The sequence below is a fragment of the Nilaparvata lugens genome, chromosome 7, assembly GCF_014356525.2.
Source record: "Nilaparvata lugens isolate BPH chromosome 7, ASM1435652v1, whole genome shotgun sequence".
Taxonomy (NCBI): Eukaryota; Metazoa; Arthropoda; class Insecta; order Hemiptera; family Delphacidae; genus Nilaparvata; species Nilaparvata lugens.
The window spans coordinates 35,494,132-35,520,097 of NC_052510.1; the positions used below are offsets into that span (position 1 = coordinate 35,494,132).

A 25,966-nucleotide genomic window follows, 5' to 3' on the forward strand; every position below is an offset into this window, starting at 1 on the left:
CTGATCAGTAACTGATCAGTCACTGTTCAGTCACTGATCAGTCTGATCAGTAACTGATCAGTCACTGTTCAGTCACTGATCAGTCTGATCAGTAACTGATCAGTCACTGATCAGTCACTGTTCACTTACAGCAAGCTGCAATGAGCTTAGACATAGTTGTTAAAGTATACATAGTATAGGAGTTAGAAGAAGGCTAGAATTGATCATTATTGCAATCAAACAGGTATATTGTAAGAACAATAGTTAAGAGTACAAGGCACATCCTGCACTATCAACTTCTATAGTAAATTTCTAAGAGCTTCTAACACATTGAAGAAGATTTATCTCCCCAACATGCAAAAAAAAAAAAACGGGATTGTGTAGGATATTTCCTTATGGATAAGCCGACTTTATCGTTGGGAGATGATATGTATATTTCCAATGAGAAAAGTATATAAATAATAAGTTTGCGAGTAAAGCTGTTTATGGTTTCCTGTTCTAAAAATTGCTCCACTTCTTGACCGCATATCCTTTCCATTCAATGATTAGGAAAAACATCCTATTATCTCATTCACACAAAACAATGTTTCCTCTATTCCTTCCACTCTAATAAAAATAAAAGCAGTATATATGTGGTGTGAATCATTTCCCACGAACTCTATTCTTAGTCCAGGTGTGAATTTGTTCTATTATGAAGTGTTTATTCCTTCCACTCTTATCAATATTGAAACAGGATATGCGGTGCAAATTATCTAGTTCTATAAAAACTTATTACTTCACTTCGCTAAAAGCAATCTACTGCTGATAGTCTCACATTCTATGTATCAAATTCTAAAGTCACATGAAGTTGTAGGAAGGATTACCGGCAACTCTTGGCTGCATTACTGTTACAACTCATGCATTGGATGCGGAAAGCTTAATTGAGAGATCCATACATAGTGAAACATTATTGGAAATGCCAATTTTGTATAAAATTAGAGCTCTATATGATTTCATTATAATAACTACCAATTGCATTAATTTGATGCCTGGGTGATAGAATGAGAAAAGTAGAAATTCAAGTTGTAATATAACTTGAAAGATATTGACTAAAGTGGAATTGTCTGTCATATCAGCTCCATTCATGAATGAAAATCGTTGGCCTTATACTGAAATGAAATTGAATAATCCAATATTAACTTAATATACTCACTGTTCTCTGTATGGCTTCTGAAATTATTAAAATGGAATAGAAGTTACCAAGTACCTTTTTTTTTGTATTCTCCCATTCATCGATTCTGATAGAAATTCCCAAATCATGAACCTGAAATTCAGATTCATCCCAGTTCTGAATTGAAACAAACCCATTTATTCTAATAAATTTATAAATTTCGATTCATAACATCATATAATATCATAACTCACTAATACTTTACTTTGTTAGCACTATATGACTATCCATAGATGTTTCCAATAGAAATTTACTATAGGAGTTGATAGTGCAGGATGTGCCTTGTACTCTTAACTATTGTTCCTACAATATACCTGTTTGATTACAATAATGACAAATTCTAGCCTTCTTATAACTCCTATACTATGTATACCGTAGGAACAATAGTTGATATATTTTACAGTTTGGAAACCTGGAAGCATTGTATGTGTCAAACTATTGGATAGAGGAAGAAGTTGAGAGCCCCAACATAGATTTGAATTATGAAATTAGAATCAAGCTAGATGTTCTAGAGCATAACCCCAATAGGAATAAGGAAAGAGTTATTTTCTGTATCTGATTGCCTTGACCACATCATCAGCTGACTTGCTTTTAATTGGTATAGCAAAGGCGAACTTACTAAGACAATTGATAATAGTAATTATGTATCTATAACCTTTGTTCTGTTGAGCATATGGTATCATCTCAACAAGGTCAGCTTGATAGAGGTCATAAAGACCTTTGACTGTAACCTTTCTTGTTGGGAAGTTCCAACAAGCTTGCTTGTGCAGCTCTTGTGCTAATACTGTCTTATCCATACTGGATATATGAACTTGCTAATTAGCATTTATATAGGCATCAGGCTGTTGAGCTCAACCATCATGAACTTCCTACATGGTATGATAAAGACAAGTTTATCATAGAAGGATGCTTCCTATTGTATTTACTATACCTTAAATGTCTAAGAGTGCTTACTCTAGAAGTTGAAGGGTGTATGGAATAAGATGTACAACATATTTCTCTTGAAATAACACACTCTCTCTTTTATTGATACATAGCATAATATATAAACTGAGCATTCATATGAATAATAAGATTATTTACATTACAATTCAATAGATTCAGTCCAATATATCGAGAACTATCCAGTGATATAATTCACCCAATCTATCACTTATTTCGCAGAATCCTCTGCTGAATGAGAATTTCAAGATGGCTGCTCCCTCGCATAGGTCGGTATAGCTTGACACTTCGGCATCATGAAAGATGGATGTTAGTGTCTCTAGAAAGTTTTGAGCTGTTCCAAACGGTTCTGGTAGGTCCTTATCTCCAAACTTCAGAAATGGTTGTACAATCCATTGGTTGCTGGTTACTAGTAGACAGTCTCCACACTCACACATATCTGCTTGCTCCACTGCAGGCTGATGATGGCAGTGGTAGTGGTAACAGCAGGGGTACTAGCTGGAGTAGTAGCTGGAGTTCTAGTTGTAGCTGATGCTAGTTCTTTACAGCACGGTGCACAGACCTCAACTGATGATGACCACTTCCAAAAAGTCTTGCGATGTGAATGTAGGGCGAAGACATATGCGCAGTGGATTTGTTGACACTTCCTGGCATGAGGTATGACTCACTTTTCAAGCAATTTTCTCAGAATGCTGTACTGGGATGCATCACCATCTATTTTATAGTCATTGGTCATATCAACAAGCTCATCATTTGATAAGGGACGTGACCGTTTAGCAGGGATAGTACTGCTTCCTGACTCATTGACTTTATTAATGAGCTCATCATGTGATGAGGAATGTAACCGTTTAGCTGTTGTAGTACTGCTAGCTGCCTGAACCTTAGGAATTTCTTGAGAGTCAATCATCTCTTCCTCCTCATCCTCCTCCTCCTCCTCCTCCTCATCCTCCTCATCAATGTGTGCTAGAGTGGGGATCTTGTAATGTCCATGTGCAAGAGTTGTAATTCCATCATCTAGAATATACCTCTTCTCATCAGCTTTGCTCAGTGCCTTCTTTCTCATGACTTGGGTCATGATCTGATGTTTCCTAGTACCAAACATCACTCGTTCTCTATAGATATCCTCATCACCATATAGACAATCTAGATAGTCTTGGAAGCCTATGTAACGTTCAGCATCTGGATGCATTTTTGAGAGTTCTCGCCCAAGTATTGGTCTCCTCACTCCTTTAGCTTTCTTTATGAATCCACTTGTCAGCTGATTTGGATCACTATTGTAACACCTACAGCCATATAGCTTCGATTGTAAGCCTACATACTCAAGTGGCGCTTGGCCAGCATATTCATCTTTAAACTTGCCAAGCACCATTTTGTTTGCATCTGAGTAGCATGGGTGGTCTGCAGGGTACTCTGAGGTGTCAAAGGTATCTCTGAGCTGCTGGTTGTTGATGATGTCGTTGTACATGTCCTCTGTCTTGACAAGGTAGAATAAGCTATCAGTATCTTGATATAGGAGTTGAAGACGGTCCTTGTAGATGGGCTTCATCACATCGTAGTGGAATTCATACATGAGGGTTTTGCTGATGTCGAGCACTGATAACCCTATGTAGATGGGCTTATTGAGCTCCACTTTCTCTTTATGCATTGTAACAGCACAGATATTCTCACCAAAGATGATGCGGTCCTTGTACACTGGTCGAGCAATCAGTTTCTTCAATCGATTCTCGTCATTCACTAGCTCCATACTCATCCTTTTTCGTACATTCTCCATTGTCTTACCAAACACAGCGTTGTTCATAAGTTTGAAAAAGTTCTTTTCAAACTTATTCTTCGACTGCTGTCGAAGTCTGGTGTTTAGCATGATGTAGGGTGCTAGGAAGTCCTCCTGCTCAAACTGCACACCTCAATGAACTTTAGTGATTTTCAATCCATGCTGTACTGCTTGCTTGAGGGTGCGGTAATGACATACATATCGTTCACGGTTGCTTAGAGCTGTCATGAGTCATACATGATTAGATTTAAGAGTTTTTTTGTTCTCTGCCAGGAATGGGAAGTCGTTGTGCTCATCATGCAATTCAGAAGGGTACTCAATGTCCACCTCCAAGATGTAGCCAATCTTTTGAACATCTCCAACACCCTCAATACCTCTGCTCACCCCCTCCAACTCATCTTTCTCCATCCACTGGAATTTCCGGCATGGAAGTGGTTGGCACATTGCCCAGCCATACAGGTTGTTCGCATCTGTGTACAAGAGATATGATGTAGGCTTCTCGGGGTCAATAGGCGCTCCTGTGTAGGCATTGTTGGCTACAGCATGACGGGGTATACAATTTGTTATTCCTCCTCTGATACCTCGCTCGATAAACATGTACATGTCATAGTCAGTAAGGAGCTCAAGCTCGACTTTAGTATATTTCAGCATGACATCAAAGGAAAAGCCTGGAGATGTAAAGTAGTGAGCACAATCCAAATCATAAGTCTTCATGCATACATCGCAGAAGCTCTCAAAGACATCAGCCAGCAGGAGAACATCTGTTTTCAAGTATAGGTCACTGTATTCTCCCAGAGTTCTACAACTGAATTGGTTCCACACAGTTTGAGCATGTTCATAATCATCACTGCTAACACTCCTATCAACCAGCTTGCTGAAAAATGCCTCTTTGGGTGGTAGCAATTTTTCTTCAAGTCTCTGCCATGAATCGCAGTAGTCGTATGGAAACACTCCTTTCCTTGAGACAAGGCTCAATTTGTTTCCAAACACCTTGGCAGTATGTGGCAGCACTTTGGACAAGTCTTCTGGACTCGATGCTGATTTGACTAGGTTAGTGACCAGATTGTCTAAACTATCAGGTGTAAACCTGAATGTATCGATGAATCGAAGGTGCATTTTTGGAGATATTTGTTTGGTGAATGATATATACTTTTCCGATGAGTTTGGGATGACAGACAGCCGATCCTTATCTCTACCCAGCTCTGGAATAATGAGGTGTGTATCGTAGTTTGAAGAGTTGTGGAGAAACACTGGTATGAATGATTGTCGCTCTCGCTGCAGGTTGCATTTACGGCATAATGCATTCCGGTAGATACCAGTTATATGACAATGGTCATACACCTTATCTTTATTGAACCGTTCATTGCAGGCCTCACAGAAATCAGCTGCATTATGTCGTTCTTTCTCTCTTTTGGTTAGTGGGAGCAACTTGATATTCCTGCAGTCAATTGCCTCATCTAAATCTTTTGCATACATGGTGAGGGTCTTCATGAAATGTTTGGCGGCATCAGGACCCCTGTAGACAATCGGCTCATGAGGGATTAGGTTAGTGATTGTCAGCCAGGAATCTTCCAAATATGGGTCCCGCACAAAGTATAAGCAGTAACTCATTGCCCGATGATACTGGATAACTTTGGTAGCTTCACCAATCCATTGTTCATTGTCTTCATCAGGTTTCTCCAGGATGCACTCAAAATCGGCGTATGCTACAACAGGTACTCTATACTTTTGCACATGTTTCTCAAACTTCAAGGTTGGAGGTTTACCATCTTTTCCAACCTGTGGCATGATGATTCTTGCTGTATTATTGCTAGCACAATACTCCTCATGCTCAGCCATCCTGCGTTCTCCATCTCTGTTCTGGGTGTAATGGGTGAAACATCGTCTGCAGATGATAATTTTATGCTGATGTTTTGTGAGTTGGGATCCCACAAGTCTTTCAAAATTTTTAATGTAGCAGTAGTGGCTATTTGATTTATGTTCATTGACATCCTCAAGGGTGCTGTTTTCATCATCATCCTTACTCTCACAGAGGAGGAGAAGATCACAGTGATCTGCCTTCATTGCATTTCCAACTCTTCTTGGAAATATAACGTTCTTCTCATCCACACCATAAATATTAACTGATACCTCTGGATTATCTTTCTCAAATATATCGATTTGGTTGATGGTAGTGGGAAATCCAATGCCTGAAAAGTTGTATCTCTCTTCCAATTGATGGTATCGCTCATTGACTCGTTCAGGATGGTTGCCTTGTACATGTTTGGCGATGATAGCCCATTTGAAACATTGCTGGTCCTTGTTTATAGGATTGATGATTGCCTTTCGTGCTGATAGAAGAGGTGGAAGACTGATGTAGGATGATCCACACAGGGGAGTATGTTTGCTAATCCTGATGAGCAATCCATCGATGATAAGCAAACTCCATCCACTTGAATTTCCTTCGAATTTCGACTCCTCATCCAGTAGGGTCATGCACGCTTGGTTGATGATGTCTGGAAGATTGATGATACTGAAGATGGTGTAGTTTGGAGATTTGAAGGCGACATTCTGAAACTCTTCTTGTTCGAAGAAGGTCTTATCAAGGGTGCTGCGGAAATATGTTGCCTCCAATACTAGATTGAACTTCATTGCTCCATGTGTCTGCAGTTGTTGACTGATGATGTGAACAATTTTATCCTTCAGACTGCTCAGAAAGGTGTGGAAATCTTTGGCAGGCTCATCCTTGTATGCATTATTGTAGTATAGAGTCGTGAGTCGGGATTTGAATGCCTCCTCCAGGACAACAAACTCGTCCACTGAGTTTGCTGTTTGCTGACATCGTACAGCTTTGCTCATCTGGAACAATGCAGAACAATATTGTATTAGTATGGTATGCAGTATTCAACTCTATATATATATATATATATATATATATATATATATATATATATATATATATATATATATATATATATCACTATCAACGGATGTGGGGGATGAAGGTGGTGAATCGGTATCTAGGATCGTGGGTCAGGGATGGAGGTTCATAGGTGTTGTCACGTTATTCTTTATATTTAAATAACGATTAGCCTCCTGCTTGGCATCAGTCGGTAAAGCATGAGATTTGATATAATTATATAATTAGGTCGTGGTTTTCTAATAGTATTCAGTCTTAAATCTTTCTAGGCCTAGGTATGGCTTCTCCTATAACTCTTGTAATTCAATAAAAATAAATATATATAAATATGATACTTATACAATAGTGTTGAGGAATAATAAATAAATTGCACACCATAAACGTTTCATACATATATTACACAAATAATGCAAAAAATAAATCGAGGCAAAAAATATATATAGAGCGATAAAAAATATAATATAAAAATAGAACAATAATTGAAATCAATAAAATATCACAGGCTAAACTTTATATTCTAGATTTATGGCACGAATCATTACCATGTGCCTTTATCTTAAAATCATATGCATTCTTTTGCATGTAGCTGCGATATGCGCTTGCTAATACTTGTCGACTTGGACAATTCAATTAAAAATGTGTGCTTTAAGATCAGCTTGATAAATTAGCCACTAATAATCCAAATATATATATATATTAAAATCTCTAGTACTTAGTAGATTTCTTTGTATCGAATATATATTTTTATCTCAGGGTGCAAGATTCGGCACCTGACGGAATAGGTAGAGCCATTCATCTAGTGAATTAGAGCTATAATAAACTATCGCAAATTATATTGCAAAAATTAAATATCATATGCATATGTTTTAATAGCCTAGATTTCGTACTTCTTTGATTTAATAGAAATTTCTGAAATATTGATCTATATTTTTCTTTCAATAAAATACCTTTAATACTAATTTTACTTGCGCAAGTATTACTCTTATTAATTTCTTAATTTATAATAAAAACCCTTTCGGCGAGCTAGCTTTGATTATTAAATTAATTCGAAGCACTAGGGCGCCCATCACTAATTCAAATTTATCACTCACGTGTCGAAAATCTTCTTGTAAGCCGCCGATGTCGATCCAACTCCATGTGGTCCGGGAATATGGTAGCCGGAATCGTCTCCTCCAAGGGGTTATAAATTTATTTAAAAAATGAAAATGACTTCTGCTTCACAATAGCATCACGAAGTCTTTTAAGAAATTTAATAATTTAATTTAACTTTAACTTTTACAAAATCATTATCAAGGTACTACGCTCTACAATATTTGGGGTCCTCTCCTGGTGGCATTTGGTTGGCGAGTGCTGGTTCTCCTTTCTCGAGTTTTACAGATCCTATTTCCGACTTTCAAATTAGCATAAAATTTAAATATCTTAGTCCTCCGCCATTAGGTTCAAATAGATCTTACAAAAAATACCAAAATATTACTTAGATTGTATGATTAATAATTTCTTTGCTTTCGAGCCATATCGATAACATAGACTATACAACAATTCAACATAGATTCCGAACATTTATAGAAATATATAAATATTTTTGAATTGGCCTACAATTGCCGCCTATTAACTGCCGTTTTACTATTGGTGCATGCAAATTTTATTCGGTATTCATGCGCCTGGTAACTCTTATTTCCTGAATACACTTAATTATTTTTATTTGGTTTATTTGTTATGCTCTTTACATGCTAGCTAATATTCTATACATTAATATTAATTTCATGCTACCTAATAATTAGCCACGTGAACAGGTGTTTTTTCACATTGCACACTATTTGATTGCAATAGAGCTCTGCCAAGGGGTTTTGGTCAGATTCTACGTTTCTCGATTTGATCGATCTCTAGGTCACCGATCCGTGAATACATGTACCTAACCTCAATCTTCAAAATGTCTTATATAATAATCTATTTGCGAGCAACAAAATTCCTTCAAATCCTTTTTAGGTTTTTTGTACCATTAAGCCAGAACAAGCTGATGCTATCTAATCTTAGTTATTATCTATTTGGCGATATTAGCCGGTTACTTTATTTTCAGACCTATTACAGTTTCGGTTAGGGATTTTTATCTACCCAAATTTGATACCTTACACGCGCTTCTGGGTTTGAATTCAAAATATTTGAGAATCATAATGTTTTTAATGAAAACCCACCCTTCAATACATCGATATACACTATACTTTATTATAAATTATACTCTCATACTTCTATCACAGTTCGCAGACATATTTGCTGCATCTCCTTTATACCTTATCAAATACAATAACAAATTCTTCTCCTCAACACACATAAAATATCATAAATATAAACTTCTAAACGCACTCCTCCTGACAACACTTAAAACATAATAATTTTAAATTCGCCGCTTGCAGGGCCGCCAACCTAACTACACACATTTCATAATTCTCATAAATGATTCCTTTTAGACAATAATTTCGATTCACAAACTTCTGGGCTTATATCTTATAGTATTTCTTAGGTCTTAATACAAATAATTTTCTATACATCAGGTACAATACTTTTCTTTTGCTAATGGCTCTTTGGTTTTTTGGTAGCTTGTATTCACTTTAGGTCTTTTCAGGTAACAAACGTGGCATAATTAAAAGTAATAAATATAAAACATATAAATAAATATACCGACATTAATAAATATGATAAATAACAACAATAAATAACAATGATAAATAACAATTTTTGGGGTAACTATACTTTTTCATAATCATATGTTTGCAGGCATTACATATTTGATTCAGGTGGCCTTGCCCAGCTGGTCACTGATTCTACAGAATTTGCTGTCGAATTTCATAATTAACCTAACTGCTGCATTTTTTCTCTTTAAAGGTAATTTACAAATTTTAAATATACTATCCCCGCTTGTGTCCTTTTTTAGTGGATGTAGCTAATTTAATTACACATTTAAAAATTATTCTTTTTCTTATTGCAGGCTTCTAACGGCTGGAAGGAATTAAAACATTGGATTGTTGCCACGCGGTCCTATGCCAAGATTAAATTTATTAAGGAAGGTTAGTAATCGGTTTGATAATAATGTTTTCCTTGATTTCTTATCATATTATTTCAAATTTGACAATATTGCATGTAAAAATCCCGTGGTTTACTTGCATCTTCTTGCATTCTGTTTGTAGATGTTGTAGGCTGGTGAGGTTATCTGCTGTTGATTTGTGAGGCTGTCCTATTGATAACTTATCCTTCATAAATTTAAAGCCCTGGTATCTTGTGTATTCTTTCTTCAAATAAATCCTTGTTCCTTTAATAATAATTTCTTTTAATTGATCCAAAGCCTTCCATTTATTTTCTTTCAATACTATCCACATAGTTTCTTTATAAACAACCTTAATCATATCAGGAAACAGTTTCGTAAAGCGAGATTTTTCATAGGCCATAAACTTCTTCAATAATATTATCCTCTTCATTATTCCATTAACATCACAATTTTTAGCAAACATCACAGCCATTATAACAAACATTAAACACCATATCCAAACATTTATCATCTTTTTAATAACATAATCTCTAATCATATCATATCCAGGTACTTTCACTTTCTTTATATTACTTTTTATTTCTTCCATTCTTCTCAAACACCGTTTATCCTTAATTAATCTCCACAAGTAGTCCACTCCATTATTTTCCCGGCATGAATCCATAGTTGCTTTGTTACCAGTTCCATTTTTGTTCCAATTATTTGCTTCCTTTTTTCGGTCACATCGCTGATCATAGCCTTTAAAGCGTATGTGCCGCGGATGCACGCCGTCGGTCCGCTCCTGTCCTCCTTGGTGTCGGTCCGGTGTTCTTCTTTGCCTCTTGAAGCGTGCATGCGGCCGGTATGCGCGCGCGCGGTTCCTCCTTCGTCACTTCTTCCGCCTCCGGGCCTTACGATGCATGTTCTCCCGAATGCCGTCCTCCTCGTCCTGATGCCGGTCGGGTGTCCTCGGGCGCCTCCGTCTCCGGGCCTTGCGGTGGTCGCTCCTTTTGTCCGGTAGGCTGTCTTGTATTGTTATCTGTTTTTCTAATATTTTCGGTTCTTCTAATAATGTTTTCGGTAAATCACTTCTGAATGTGGTGTATGACGTTGAAATATCCTGCTTTTCTTGGTTTGTTTCATTTGAGCTTGTGCTTGTTATATCGGGGGTATCATATAGTCCTGGTTTATTAGCTGTAGTTTTCTGTATATCTGGTGGCGGGTCGTTGGGTGCTGGGTTCCGGGTTTTTTGTTGATTCAATCCTATTGCATGTGCTAATGTATAATTTGTGCTTACTTGTTGAGGTGGCGGTTTATAATTTCTGTTGTAATTGTTTTGTGTGTGATTATTATGTGAGTTTAATCGATCACGGCCATCATAATGATTCTTACGATTGCTCTGCTGGGCATAGTGGTTGGTTGTGCGATTTTGAAATTTTTCATTATTCCAGTTACCATTTTGCCTGTGCTCATAGCGGCGTTCAAATTGAGGAGCAGATCGGTAGCGATCATATGATACCGGTTCATAATTTTGGCTGTTATACTGATTAAATTTTGAGTTATGTTGATTTGGTGCGTATCTCTGGTCTGAACGGTGGTTTGATATTGCCATCACAGACTGTATGCCATATAAATGATTTATCAGCTGCTTGCAATCAGTGATGGGTTGTGTGGCGAGTGCCATTCTAACTTGATACGGTAGCTTCTTTAAAATAATACTTGCTAATGCCGATTCGTTAATGGGCTCGCTCAATTGAGAATTTTTAAACTGTAGGGCAGTGACGAAAGTGGTACATGCACCGTCTAAGTTAGGGTTGAAATCGCATGATATAATGTCCGCTAGCACGTCCAACTGTTTACTTCTGCTCCAATACTGTTCCAGGAAGACAGCTACAAACTCATCCAATGATGTAAATTCATGGGCTCTACTCCGAAAGAACATCAGGGGTTCGCCAATCAATAAACTAGTCAAACGAAGACGCCAAAAATTCCAAGAGGTAGGTGCAAGAGTTTGTACTAATTTTATCTGATCAATGAATGGTTGAGGTTGCAAATGGCGATCAGTATTATCAAATTTTCCTAGTCCTTGTAATATACTATGTACGTTGAGGTTGTCTGTTTGAATCCCTTGAGGTCGTTGTTGAATGTGATTTTCTAATGCTGTTATTTTTTCCTGTGTTATCTGCCATTGACTATTATGTGTAATTTTATTTGCGTTTATTTCTTGATTTAATTGAGTCAGAGTGGATTTTTGAATTAGTAGAGTTCCGTTTAAAGCTTTACAGGTTTCAGTATTTTGATTGATGCTACCTTGCAGTTGGTTCATTTTTGTGGACATATTAATCTGTTTATTTTGTATTTCTTTAATACTGTTAATATTTTTGTCAACTGTAGTTGTTAATGTTTGATTGGCAACGGTAATTTGTTTGTGGATTTTTTGGTGGCAATCGGCCTTAATGTTATTGTTATATCCTGAATGGGTGTAGTGATTTGTATGGTTAGGTTATCTATCCTTTCATTGAGTTCACATGTAACCGTATCCAACCTTTCCGATAATCCTGCCGTAACTTTATCCTGACTTTCTTTTTGTAGGGTTATCATTGCTTTTAATTCTTCCCTATGATTCTCTACTTTAGTTTCAATATTATCCAACCGTTGTTCTACTGATTTTATAGCGCCTGCGGTCTCTTTCATGCCCTGTTCCACTGTTTGTTTATTTTCCTCTTTTACTGTAGCAATCTCTTTTTAATCTCCTGCATCATATTATCCATTGTTTTTTGTAACATAATATTGAAAGTACTGCTAGTTTGTTCCATTATTACCTTTTGAAGCGGATCTAACTCTGTGATTGAAAATATACTTTGTTTGCCCAGGTGTGACTCGGCCTCCGGCGATGCGGGTTCTGCAGGCTGCTCCTCGCCCCCTTCAAAGTTGATCTCTGCTATCCGTTGATTCAATGGTGTGTCAGCGGCGTCGATTCGAGTGGATGATAGAGGTTGCAGACCTGGTGGATCGAAGACTATCGACCCGACGCTTCCTGGTTCCCTTTCTCATGGCGTATTGGCATCTACCGTGGTGGGGTTTGATGTGCTTGGAGTCGACAAAGTGGGATCTGTGCAACCGCCGTACATATATGAAACTTCAGAGTTTGCGGGAGTGTGATTCATTATGTCAAATATGATAAATGCTAATTAAAAGTGATAAATGATAAGCGAAAATGCTTAAAAAAGAGACACAAACCGGGACTTACAGTGAAACAGTGATGTGCAAAGTGTTTGGATACTCAAAGACAAGGTATTTATACTTAAGTTTTTTATAATGCTCTAGCGCCCCCAATGTTTTGTTTTAATTTATTCTTGGCTAGTTTACAGGCTGTGACTTATTTTCCAACCGGCTTAAACACATAATATATTTTTGACTAGAAAGTAATAGCAGTTTAGGCTTATAAAATATAATCTCTCTCTATAAACATGTATTTTTTACAGTACTAATAATATAAAATTTTCTTTAAAACATATAATTTCTCTTATTTAAAGCTATTGATTCCCCAAAAAGTAATACAAATTTCACTTCGCCAGTTTTCCTCAAAACTCGTATAAGTTATCTATAATTTTCAATATGGTTATTGACTTAATTTCAAATAATTATTCAATGAGCTTGGCTCTCATCATCAGTCCCACGTTGGTACGGCATGTCTTTATGTCACGTTATTCTTTATATTTAAATAACGATTAGCCTCCTGCTTGGCATCAGTCGGTAAAGCATGAGATTTGATATAATTATATAATTAGGTCGTGGTTTTCTAATAGTATTCAGTCTTAAATCTTTCTAGGCCTAGGTATGGCTTCTCCTATAACTCTTGTAATTCAATAAAAAATAAATATATATAAATATGATACTTATACAATAGTGTTGAGGAATAATAAATAAATTGCACACCATAAACGTTTCATACATATATTACACAAATAATGCAAAAAATAAATCGAGGCAAAAAATATATAAAGAGCGATAAAAAATATAATATAAAAATAGAACAATAATTGAAATCAATAAAATATCACAGGCTAAACTTTATATTCTAGATTTATGGCACGAATCATTACCATGTGCCTTTATCTTAAAATCATATGCATTCTTTTGCATGTAGCTGCGATATGCGCTTGCTAATACTTGTCGACTTGGACAATTCAATTAAAAATGTGTGCTTTAAGATCAGCTTGATAAATTAGCCACTAATAATCCAAATATATATATATTAAAATCTCTAGTACTTAGTAGATTTCTTTGTATCGAATATATATTTTTATCTCAGGGTGCAAGATTCGGCACCTGACGGAATAGGTAGAGCCATTCATCTAGTGAATTAGAGCTATAATAAACTATCGCAAATTATATTGCAAAAATTAAATATCATATGCATATGTTTTAATAGCCTAGATTTTGTACTTCTTTGATTTAATAGAAATTTCTGAAATATTGATCTATATTTTTCTTTCAATAAAATACCTTTAATACTAATTTTACTTGCGCAAGTATTACTCTTATTAATTTCTTAATTTATAATAAAAACCCTTTCGGCGAGCTAGCTTTGATCATCAGATTAATTCGAAGCACTAGGGCGCCCATCACTAATTCAAATTTATCACTCACGTGTCGAAAATCTTCTTGTAAGCCGCCGATGTCGATCCAACTCCATGTGGTCCGGGAATATGGTAGCCGGAATCGTCTCCTCCAAGGGGTTATAAATTTATTTAAAAATGAAAATGACTTCTGCTTCACAATAGCATCACGAAGTCTTTTAAGAAATTTAATAATTTAATTTAACTTTAACTTTTACAAAATCATTATCAAGGTACTACGCTCTACAATATTTGGGGTCCTCTCCTGGTGGCATTTGGTTGGCGAGTGCTGGTTCTCCTTTCTCAAGTTTTACAGATCCTATTTCCGACTTTCAAATTAGCATAAAATTTAAATATCTTAGTCCTCCGCCATTAGGTTCAAATAGATCTTACAAAAAATACCAAAATATTACTTAGATTGTATGATTAATAATTTCTTTGCTTTCGAGCCATATCGATAACATAGACTATACAACAATTCAACATAGATTCCGAACATTTATAGAAATATATATAAATATTTTTGAATTGGCCTACAATTGCCGCCTATTAACTGCCGTTTTACTATTGGTGCATGCAAATTTTATTCGGTATTCATGCGCCTGGTACCTCTTATTTCCTGAATACACTTAATTATTTTTATTTGGTTTATTTGTTATGCTCTTTACATGCTAGCTAATATTCTATACATTAATATTAATTTCATGCTACCTAATAATTAGCCACGTGATCAGGTGTTTTTTCACATTGCACACTATTTGATTGCAATAGAGCTCTGCCAAGGGGTTTTGGTCAGATTCTACGTTTCTCGATTTGATCGATCTCTAGGTCACCGATCCGTGAATACATGTACCTAACCTCAATCTTCAAAATGTCTTATATAATAATCTATTTGCGAGCAACAAAATTCCTTCAAATCCTTTTTAGGTTTTTTGTACCATTAAGCCAGAACAAGCTGATGCTATCTAATCTTAGTTATTATCTATTTGGCGATATTAGCCGGTTACTTTATTTTCAGACCTATTACAGTTTCGGTTAGGGATTTTTATCTACCCAAATTTGATACCTTACAGTGTTTATGTTCTAGGGATGATGGTCCGGAGCTGTATGGGGGAATGTGAATGGGGGTCTAGGATCTACTTTGTGATTATATGTTTTTTAGGTTAGGATGGATTACAACCACCAACTCGAAGAACCTAATTCATAATTTAACTCATAACTTGTATGTATTGGAACCTAATTCATAATTACACTAGTCATTTTTGACTATGTCATTTACTCTATGGTGTTTATGTTCTAGGGATGATGGTCCGGAGCTGTATGGGGGAATGTGAATGGGGGTCTAGGATCTACTTTGTGATTATACGTTTTTTAGGTTAGGATGGATTACAACCACCAACTCGAAGAACCTAATTCATAATTAAACTCATAACTTGTATGTATTGGAACCTAATTCATAATTACACTAGTCATTTTTGACTATGTCATTTACTCTATGTATTGGAACCTAATTCATAATTAAACTTGTCATTTTCGAATTTAAGTCATTTTAGAATTTAATTGTCAGTCTCAAACCATCTACTTCAAAATTCTACTCTTTTGGACTTAATTGTTAAATCATGAATATAATATAAATATATATATAGAACTATAAAATGCACTGGTACTTACTCTTGATGTTGATAAAGATGAAAGTGATCCAAAACCAATATACTAAAATCACACACACACGTACTGGTGGTACACACACGTACTGACGGCACAACTGCCCAAGACACAATGTCCCACTCCTTGCAGAACAACTCCTTTTATACCCCAGTTCAGGATCCGGAGGGAAATTTTTTTCCCTTTCTTCCCTTTTTTCCCATTTATTCCCGATTTTATGTGTTTTTGATTTTTTTTTTTTTTTTTTTTTATTTTTTTTTTTAATTTTTTTTTCAATTTTTTTTTATTTTTTTAATTTTTTTTTCTTTTAATTTTTTTTTTAATTTTTTATTTTTTTTTCAATTTTTTTTTCAATTTTTTTTAATTTTTTTTTCTTTTAATTTTTTTTTTTTTTTATTTTTTTCTTTTATTATTTTTTTTATTTTTATTTTTTTGATTTTTTTTTTTTGTATGACCTTGAGGTCAGGGTGGTTGACCTGGATGACCTTGAGGTTAGGGTGGTTGACCTGGATGACCTTGAGGTGGGTGTGGTTGACCTGGATGACCTTGAGGTAGGTGTGGTTGACCTAGATGACCTTGAGGTGGGTGTGGTTGACCTGGATGACCTTGAGGTTGAGGGTGGTTGACCTGGATGACCTTGAGGTTGGGGGTGGTTGACCTGGATGACCTTGAGGTAAAGGGGGAGTCTGGGACACTTGTGTCCCAGACTCCCCCTTTTTATACTACTCTTGTCTATTGTTCAACAAAGCAGATGGCACTATCTCTTTCATGCATTGCGATGTTGCCACATCGTTTATCAACAATGTAGAAATTCAACTAATTGACAAAATATTTCATCTCAATCATGAAAATTTATTATCACATCTTAAAGAAATATATCTGACAAATAAAATATGATTAAGTATTTAAAAAAAAATGTTAAGTTAAATTTTAAACAGTTAAGTTCATCAGATATACCAGTATCAGCTGTTTTGGTCGCCAGATCTCAGCTGGCAACCCTTTTCTCCTATCTTCCTACACTGCCATTACAACGTGGACCTCACTATACCAGCTGATTGTGTGTCAGCAACTTGATACTTGAGGTCGTTGCCAATGACTGGGATTTCCAGATAGGCAGTGTCGGAATTCTCAATTAAGAATAACCTACATGGTCATTCACACTTTGGAGGTGCTTGACTCCCAAAAAGAGGTTCACTGTGAAAATGCTGCAGTGAGTAGAGTGGCTTTTTCAGGAGTTTATTTTTCAACGTGGTTTAGAACCAAGAGTTCCGTGTTTCCTGAATTTGTCTAGGAAGGCTGTTAAAAAATCTTATTGCCTGCTATTGGAAAGCTATTGTAGTTCCCCGCCAGTTGGCTCTGGGGCACCTCCAATCTAGTGGCATGTCACGTATTGTGGCTGTGTATATCACACCTTTTTTGAAACTGCTCCAGGTTCTTCTTGATATACATCAGCGAGCACAACACATATTGACTGTAAACCGTGAGTATCCCAAGATCCCTAAATAGTGGCCTGCAGTGATCCCTGAAGCCGGAAAATGTCACTATCCTCAGAGCCTTCTTTTGCAGTAGCAGCACATTGTGGACAGCTGGTGCGTGACCCCACAGGAGCAATCCATAGATGATATGGTTGTGAGACAGCGAATGATAGGCTATGACAAGAATTCTCTGATCCACCACACATCTCAGCTCACGAAGGAGGTACATCACTCTGGACAATTTCCTGCATACTTGATTCACATGATGATTCCAGCTCAATTGCTCATCCAACCAAAATCCTAATAGTTTTACTGGATCCTATACAACTGGCTGTCTTTTCAATGAGCAAACCAAGATGTTTGTTTCATCCTCATTTAGATTGAGCTTGTTGGTAAGAAACCACAACTTAGCTACTTCGATGAGTCTGGTGGACTCCTCCTTTGCCTGTTCCACAGTGACACCTCTGGCAATCAAGGTGGTGTCATTCACAAATAGCACTGCCCCCTGACTACTTGAGAAGTCATTCATGAGTAATTTGAACAACAGAGGGCCCAAAACCGAGCCCTGTGATACTTCATGCTTAACACCTCTCAGCCTCGAGCCAGCACCTCTCAGCTGCACCACCTGTTTCCTATTCTCCAGATAGGATGTCACTGTCTTAAGGACCCCGCCACCCAGACCATATTTCTCCAGCTTTCCAACCAATATCCTGTGAGGTACGCAATCGAAGGCCTTGCTAAGGTCACACAATGTGAGGGCAAGGGATTCACTATCCTCAAAACTTACCTGAATGTTTTCTGTCAAAACCAGGAGAGCAGTAGTTGTGGATCGTCTGTTTCTAAATCCATGTTGCGATTATGACAGCAGTCTATTCCCCTCGAAAAAGTTGGTCATCTGCATTTTCATCTCTGTCTCGATCATCTTTGAGAAGATAGGCATCAAGGAGATTGGCCTGAAGTTTGCTGGATCACTGGTCTCCCCTTTCTTGTGAATTGGCACTGTTCTTGCTGTCTTGAGACAGTCTGGAAACCTTCCTGCCACGAAACAGCTGTTAATGGCTGCAGCCAATGGTTCAGCTATTTGTTTTGCTGGTTCCTTTAGCACAAAGGTTGAAAGTCCATAGATATCCTGAGACCTGGAGTTTTTCAGGTCTGAAACAATGTTGGTCACACGGTCAGCACTCATCAGCTTCCAGTCAATCATCTGATGTTGCACCTGTCCTACATTGTTTATGGGATTCGAGCCACAGTCAGGCAACTCCTGATGTCCTAGGCTGCTTTGCAGTTGTTATCAGCAGACATAATATTCTCTGACATGTACTTTCTTGTTGGCAACTGATAAAATATTCATACTAGACTATTACATAATATAATTCATATTTAAAATATGTGTGTATGATCATAATTCTATGCTGAAATTTATTATTAGTTATGAATGTCAAAAACTGAGATAAATCATCGATTACAATAGTGTTAACAGTGGCAATTTCCTGAAAAATCATAGCCTGCAGTGTTTGCTGTTTTCTACAGTTAATATTCTCCAAGCCAGGTTGATAATATACCTTCAGTTGAGCCAAATATATATGACGGCTGAGGCATAAAAAAAATTATACATTGGGCTTGTTGAGTTGAAACTTTCTATGATTCTCTCTGTAAAGTAGCTCATCTTCCGTTCTTACTAGTTGAATCTACATTATTTAGACAGTCCAATATGAAAATTTAGTAGATTCTAAAGATGAAAGCCATGCAAAAAAACAAATTAAGGAAGAGTAAGCATGCATAAAAGGTAGGAAAATCATGAAAGTGTTTCACATTTAACCACAAAGTACCCTACCGTATAAGATTGATTGAAAGATGATTCATCATCTTCTATTATTTTTGTTAACATATCGATTTTTCACCTCCACTCGCATCTTGTCATTCATTACACAAGGTTGGCAGAAGCTTTTCTTTATGTCGATTAATGTTGATTGAAATTAATTTTGATTAGGGCACCAAAAGAATAGATCATTTTCTATTTGAAGCATTCAAATTAAATCTATTGAACATGATTTCTTATGACTTTGCATTCACAGATTTAGTTGGGTGAAGCTATTTGATAAATGTACCTGATTATCAATGTCATGGTTTTTTATACCATTCTAGTTCATTGTGATCATTGAAGGGTTGAAGTGATGAGTTAGTTCAAGTGAATTTTACTACACAACTATATTGTGCTTATAATGGGCTCTTCCTTATTTTCTATCGAAGTTTTGCTCCAGTAGAGAAAATTTAAAATGTTGGTTTTACATTTTATAAGCTTTATGAATAAAGCTTAATATAATATAAATAAACGGTAATATAAATTTGATAAGTCCAGTATTAAATTAATCGATGTTGATTTTCATTGTATCGCTTTGTATCAATGTTACTTGCACTGTTTGAAATTCATCACTATTCTCTCAAGAATTAGTTTTTTATGAATTTCATGATCTGAAAATTGAAATTCAAATGCTATTTGGATGACGTTCACATTCCACTGGTTTTTTTACAATAATTGTTACGTTGAAGAGTGAGGCAATTCAATCCATTTGGAAGTAAAAGGAAATCACAGTGCGATTTGAACAGTGGATAGTAACTTTGAAATTCAGTTGCTCAATTAATTTCGGCTTGATATTATCATTTGTAATTATAGTTGATCAGGAATATAATATATAGTTGATGAATTGTATATAATGTTTATATTTCAGTTTGACTTATCTTCTATCACAGTCTCGCTTTCATTCATAAACATGATAATCCTAAATACGTTGATTACCTTAAAGATGTAGCTTATCTTACGTCGAACAATGTACAATACAAACAATTTTCATTTAATTACTATTATAATGATGATTGGAATTTATGCCTGTCATTGAGTGAAGCATTGCATGCACTCCGCACAGCTGGCAGTGGATTGCTTATGATTAAATTACAACTGATGCCACTGGGGAGTTGAGTAAACATGCACCACTTCACTGGAGAATGAATGAGAATTGATAGTAGTGAAATAATAACCAGGAGGACCAGAGCCTTGTTCCCCTTATCATCAGATGAGAGAGCAAGGTTCAAGAATTAAAGTAAAGAGCAGGCATCATTCAATAATAAAACAGATTCAACAATTTATAATATTTATTGATGATACGGTAATAGTAATAAATTTTTATGAGGGAAGCTCCCGGGCTTCAATAGTAAAACAATTACAAATATTGAATATATGCCATAGAGGATGGTCAAAAATAGGTATGCTATATAATCCAAAAATATTATTAAGATGGCATTTGATGCCCAAAATTGAAAATTAATCCAAAGTATCTGTGAACAGAAATACAGCATTGAAAAATAGTATAAAAGTAGTAATATTTTATTAGCAAATTGAAAAATCAGTAATGTAAGTAAAATTTGGAATATTTAAACTGTAGGCTATTAATTGATATTGAAAATAAATAACTGAATTAGGAATGATTGAATCTGAGAATTTAATTGATTTGGAAACAATTGAAACTAGAAAAAATAACCTTAAATTAATCAATCAAAATGTCTAAAACAGCTTTGACTTAATGAAGTAAATTATTGAAATGAAAAAGCTTATTAAGATTAAGTATCACCAAAGGATGATACAAAATGAGTCAAATACAAGTTATGTATTAATATACAAATGCCAGTGAAAATAAGTAGTCTAAATAATAAAAATGATTTAAAATGACTGGCAAAAATCTCTAGGCCAGCTATAGAATAGTTCAAATGCAAAGTAATAAATTTGTAGTAGGTCTGAGCAGGTAATTTCAAAATGGCTGGCAAATCTCCAGGCCAGCTATGAGAATAACTATTATTCAAATCGGTAGTAAAAATACAGATATAGTCAGCTGATTAAAAGTGAATTGCTCATGTTCGCGGCGCGTATATCTGTACGCAACTTAATAGCCTACAAGCTCTCACACTGTAATGTGTTTCGAACTTACAATAGTGAAGCACTTACAATATGGTACAACAATATAAGAACTCACAATATGGTATATTTATTCCGTGCTCATACTCAGTACTTATCGATCAATCTCCATTTGTCATCTGTAAATACTGCCTCTTTATCACAAATTTAATGCAGTGATAGCACCCCACCCAATGACCGTAGGGTATACTCAACCTGCTGGCTTCATATTTTGTGCAAAACAAATAGACACTTTGCCCATTACCAACAGTTGATTCCTCTTCCTCGTTCAAATCTGCCAGCAGGTGAGTAACTTGCTGATCGACAAACTCTGCGGTACACATCTCGAAAGGTGTGTTTGAGTTCAACGATTTCACCACAAACATGTACTCCTTCAATGATTCATCAACCAACTCATTCTGATTTTCAAGTTGGTTTGTTTCTCTTTCTTCAGTCGTTTCTTCATGAAGAATTCCTACTGTCCTATTACAAAACATTGTGATCAGACTTTAAATAAAAAAGAAGAGAGGTAATTATGAATCTATGAATGAAATGAGAGCATGAATGCACCAAACCCTACCAAGCTGGTGACCTTATGCTAATGTATCATTCATTAATGATGACAGAAGCTTTGATTTAAACAAATAGAGAGAGAGAGAGAGAGATGAGATTGATTGAGTACTTTATTTATGTAGATTACAATATATACTGGCTTATACACTTATATACAATAGCTTACAATACAGCAAAATTATAGATGAATTTACATAATATAGACTAAGAAAATGATTATTGAACTGCATATGATATGAAAGAAGCAATTGGTAATAGCTATAGATAATATTGTTATGCATCTACATAAATTGGCGGAGCTTTGGACATATCAATGTCCATTCTTTGGAAAGAATATTCAAAATATCCTTCCCACTAACTCCCTATCAAAGAGAGAGAGAGAGAGAGAGAGAGAGAGTGAGTGAGTAAGATATTGATTGATTGATTAATTGCCTTTATTAGGGCGAAGTTAGGACTCATGTTCCTCTCTGCCACTCAACCCTAAAGCCCGTTTAGTGCGTAAAGTGTGTGCCTAAGCATTGGTGTATTAATTTGTGTGTGTGAGTGTGTGAGAGAGAAAGAATGAGGGAGTGAGGGAGAGGGTGTGAATGAGAGAGAGAGAGAGAGTGAGTGAGTGTGTGAGAGGATGAGTGAAAGAGAGAAGAGTAAAAGAGCGCTAAAGAATAAATCAGTCAACGTCCCAAATAACAATACGAAAATTACATTGACCCATGTCAGATGGACTACACATCTATAGAACTAATCACTCGCCGGAAGCCCTTGACTAATTCCGTTTTGTAGTTTCTGCAATTCCGCCCTGTTTGGAACAATATTCACAATTCAGGTAGCTTATAGCTTATATGGTCGCCCCTTTTACTGTATCTTTGAAGCTCATTATTTATTAAGTCTACCAGATCTACTAAGTCCAGTCACTATATACATTGGTGCTGCAATTTATATCGTAGTTCTGATTTTTTAATATATTATTTGGGTACATAAGAGAAGTCCAGAACCAATTTCTTCATGCAAAATTTCCTTGTGCTAGATACAGAGTGTCCCAAAAACCTCATGTTTTCGGCTCATTTTCCAGTTTTCAGCCAAATCTCCTAATCGGACAGAAAAATTTGCTCTCGCTTTTGTTTTAAATTATGAAATTCTGTATGAAATGAGATCATTCGGAACTCTTTATCTCCAATGAGTATTGAGTTTTGATTTTTCAAAAATGAGTGAAATTTGAAGAAAAAAATCAATTTTCATGAATTTTAGTTTTTGTTATAATTCAAAACCCCTCTGGGCGTATTTTTGTGCTCTACAATCTGAGATCAGGTAGAGCGCTCTATCTCATATATATTTCCAGGTACACCTGACAACAATGCTCCTTGTATTGTGAAAAACACCTTATTTTCAGCTTCAACCATCATCACCAACTACATTGTCCTCACATTAATATTTCGCAAAATGACATACGTTCATGATATTATGATCTATGTGAATCACCCGTTAAATGCACTTCCTTCATTTCAGTATTTCCTAATGGAGAGGCGCTCTTAAGGACACCTTAAGACCTGATCAGTTGCGACCTGAAAACTCTGACACCAGACCTGAGCCAGCCAGGTCACTCGATATTATTATTATTTAGGATCAAAATTTCAATCACTTTTAACTTTTGACTCAATGCTCAGATTTCATCGTACTACACTTCATTCTCGGCTTGTCAAGGCGGTCTAAATCATGCATCATAAGTCAAATTCGGTCAAAAAATGGAAAATTTATTGTTGAGTGTACTTAAGCCCATATTCCAATATACAAGAAATGTCTAATTTATATCTCAAACGTCAGAAAAAAAATCATAAACTCAAGTCTTCTAATTCCATTTTCTTCTGAGCCCAACTTGCCGGATGGGGCCTGTGAGCCCGATCCACGAGCCGGACTCGTCCTTTAAACACAGAGGGTGTTGAAGATCTGTTATAATTACGATTTCATAGAAATGAATGTTGAAAATGATGAAATTCGAGTTCGAGCAACAGTTTACCTAGCTATTATTAATATCAGGCTATATTTCACCCACCTCAACTGGTCTCAGATTTGAGTTGCATTTAGTCTGAATTTTTACTGGTGCAGAAAGTATAATATTAAACAATAAACTATTGTAATGATTTGAATTACAATAAGAATAAGAGATTAAAAATAAATTGACTAATGAGAAATTTCAAATTTTGAATAATATGTTAGTGCTACTTGGACTTTTATCTTGTAATTTTTGTTGATAATCTGTAATCTGTTATCAAGGCATGAAGCGCCAACCACCATTTAAATGGAGGTTCAATATTGTTAAAGTATCAATAGGCTAGAGTTATCAATAAAAATAATACACAAAAAATTATATCAATACAATATAATATAAAACATATATTGATTATTGGATAGTGCTTGATTTTATGAATGTGTATCCAAATTTATCAAGGTATCTCTCTCTGAAAAACCTAGGCATCATTATGGATAAAAACCTCGACTGGTCACAACAAGTCAGTAAAACCTGTAGAAAGGTTTTCTCAGCAATGCATTCACTTAAAAAATTGCAAGATGTCCTTCCTAGAAGTATACGATTATTACTGGTCCAATCTTTGATTTTTCCACATTTCACATACTGCAACTCTGTCCTCAATGCAAGTTACACTCTGACATGCAAGTTACACTCAATGATAAAATGCAGCGCTGCCAAAATGATTGTCTACGTTTTGTTTACTCTCTTGAATGCCATGAACATATCACCCCAGCACACATTGCTAGTTCTGCCCTGAACCTCCCCGATAATCAAACTTTCAGAATAATCAAACTTGTTAGAGATAATTTGAAACATAGTTAGGGTGCAAATGTCATGAATAAGGCACTCCGTGGTCATTTTTGAGTAACAGCCGTGGAAGATGTCTCAATTTCTCCATTAGGTCTAGCATGATAAGGATCATGATGATGATAGGTCGAAATCACAGGCAAACACCTCGGAAACAAGATGGCCACCAAAATTTTCAGGGTTTTACTATATCGCTTGTACTTCAATAACTGTTCAAGATATTCAACCATTTTTTCTAGACGAAAATATTTTTAAAATCTTCCTCTACAGATTTTGATTCTATAAAATTTTCCTCTAAAACGCATATTTTTTTAGTTATAACCTTCAAAAGCCCAAAAAACTACATTTTGTACTGCTTACAACAGAGGACAGATGCTGAGTGAATGCACTATGGTACACTTGCCTGGTCTAGGAGCTGTGTGATCGTCCATAATAGATAGACCTAACCAATGATAACTGTGATTGGCAGTTACCATATTATTGAAAATATTCATCATAATTTCTGCCAAAAGAAAGGAATGGTACAACTACAATTTAAGATACATTCTCCCACCGAGTGACAGCAAGAGAGGTCATGAGCCAGCACTGATGCTCCAAGAAAATCATTGATTTTCTTAGTACTATAACTTCTATGCACACACATGCAGAGTCGACACAACACAACACAGAAAACCAAAACAGCGAAATCCATTTCCATAACAGGCTGACTTCTCATGATAATTCACAAAATCCTCATCGTTCACAATTATTGGAACAATGAATACTGCTACAATAGGATCACTCACACTGAACGCATGCTGGTTGTTTTACAAACGAGTAACAACGTGTTTCAATCACTCTTTCCAGATTTTATTTCTCTGCTCTGCTCTTGCATGATCTGATGTGTACTTTCACATGCACGCATTCAATGTGATCATTCCCTAAAGGTACAATTCCTTAGCGACGGGCGATGGCTCTAGTGTAATACAGTATATTCAGTCTATGACCGGCAGTCACCAGACAGACTTCGTCAAAATATGAAACAATTAATACACA

The 25,966-nt window shown here is 35.9% G+C and overlaps 1 protein-coding gene across 1 annotated transcript; it reads right to left on the reverse strand.

Annotated features, from left to right (window-relative positions):
* Positions 1–1,725: 1,725 nt before the first annotated feature.
* On the reverse strand, positions 1,726–3,701 carry LOC120352390. The gene has a single exon (XM_039432631.1). The coding sequence runs from the start codon at positions 3,699–3,701 to the stop codon at positions 2,796–2,798; it is 906 nt and encodes a 301-aa protein (XP_039288565.1). The 3' UTR covers positions 1,726–2,795.
* Between the last annotated feature and the right edge of the window lie 22,265 nt (positions 3,702–25,966).

What these genes read in the sequence shown, in the direction of transcription:
- LOC120352390 (XM_039432631.1), bottom strand. Translation starts at nt 3,701, where the DNA reads ATGTATGAATTCCACTACGATGTGATGAAGCCCATCTACAAGGACCGT.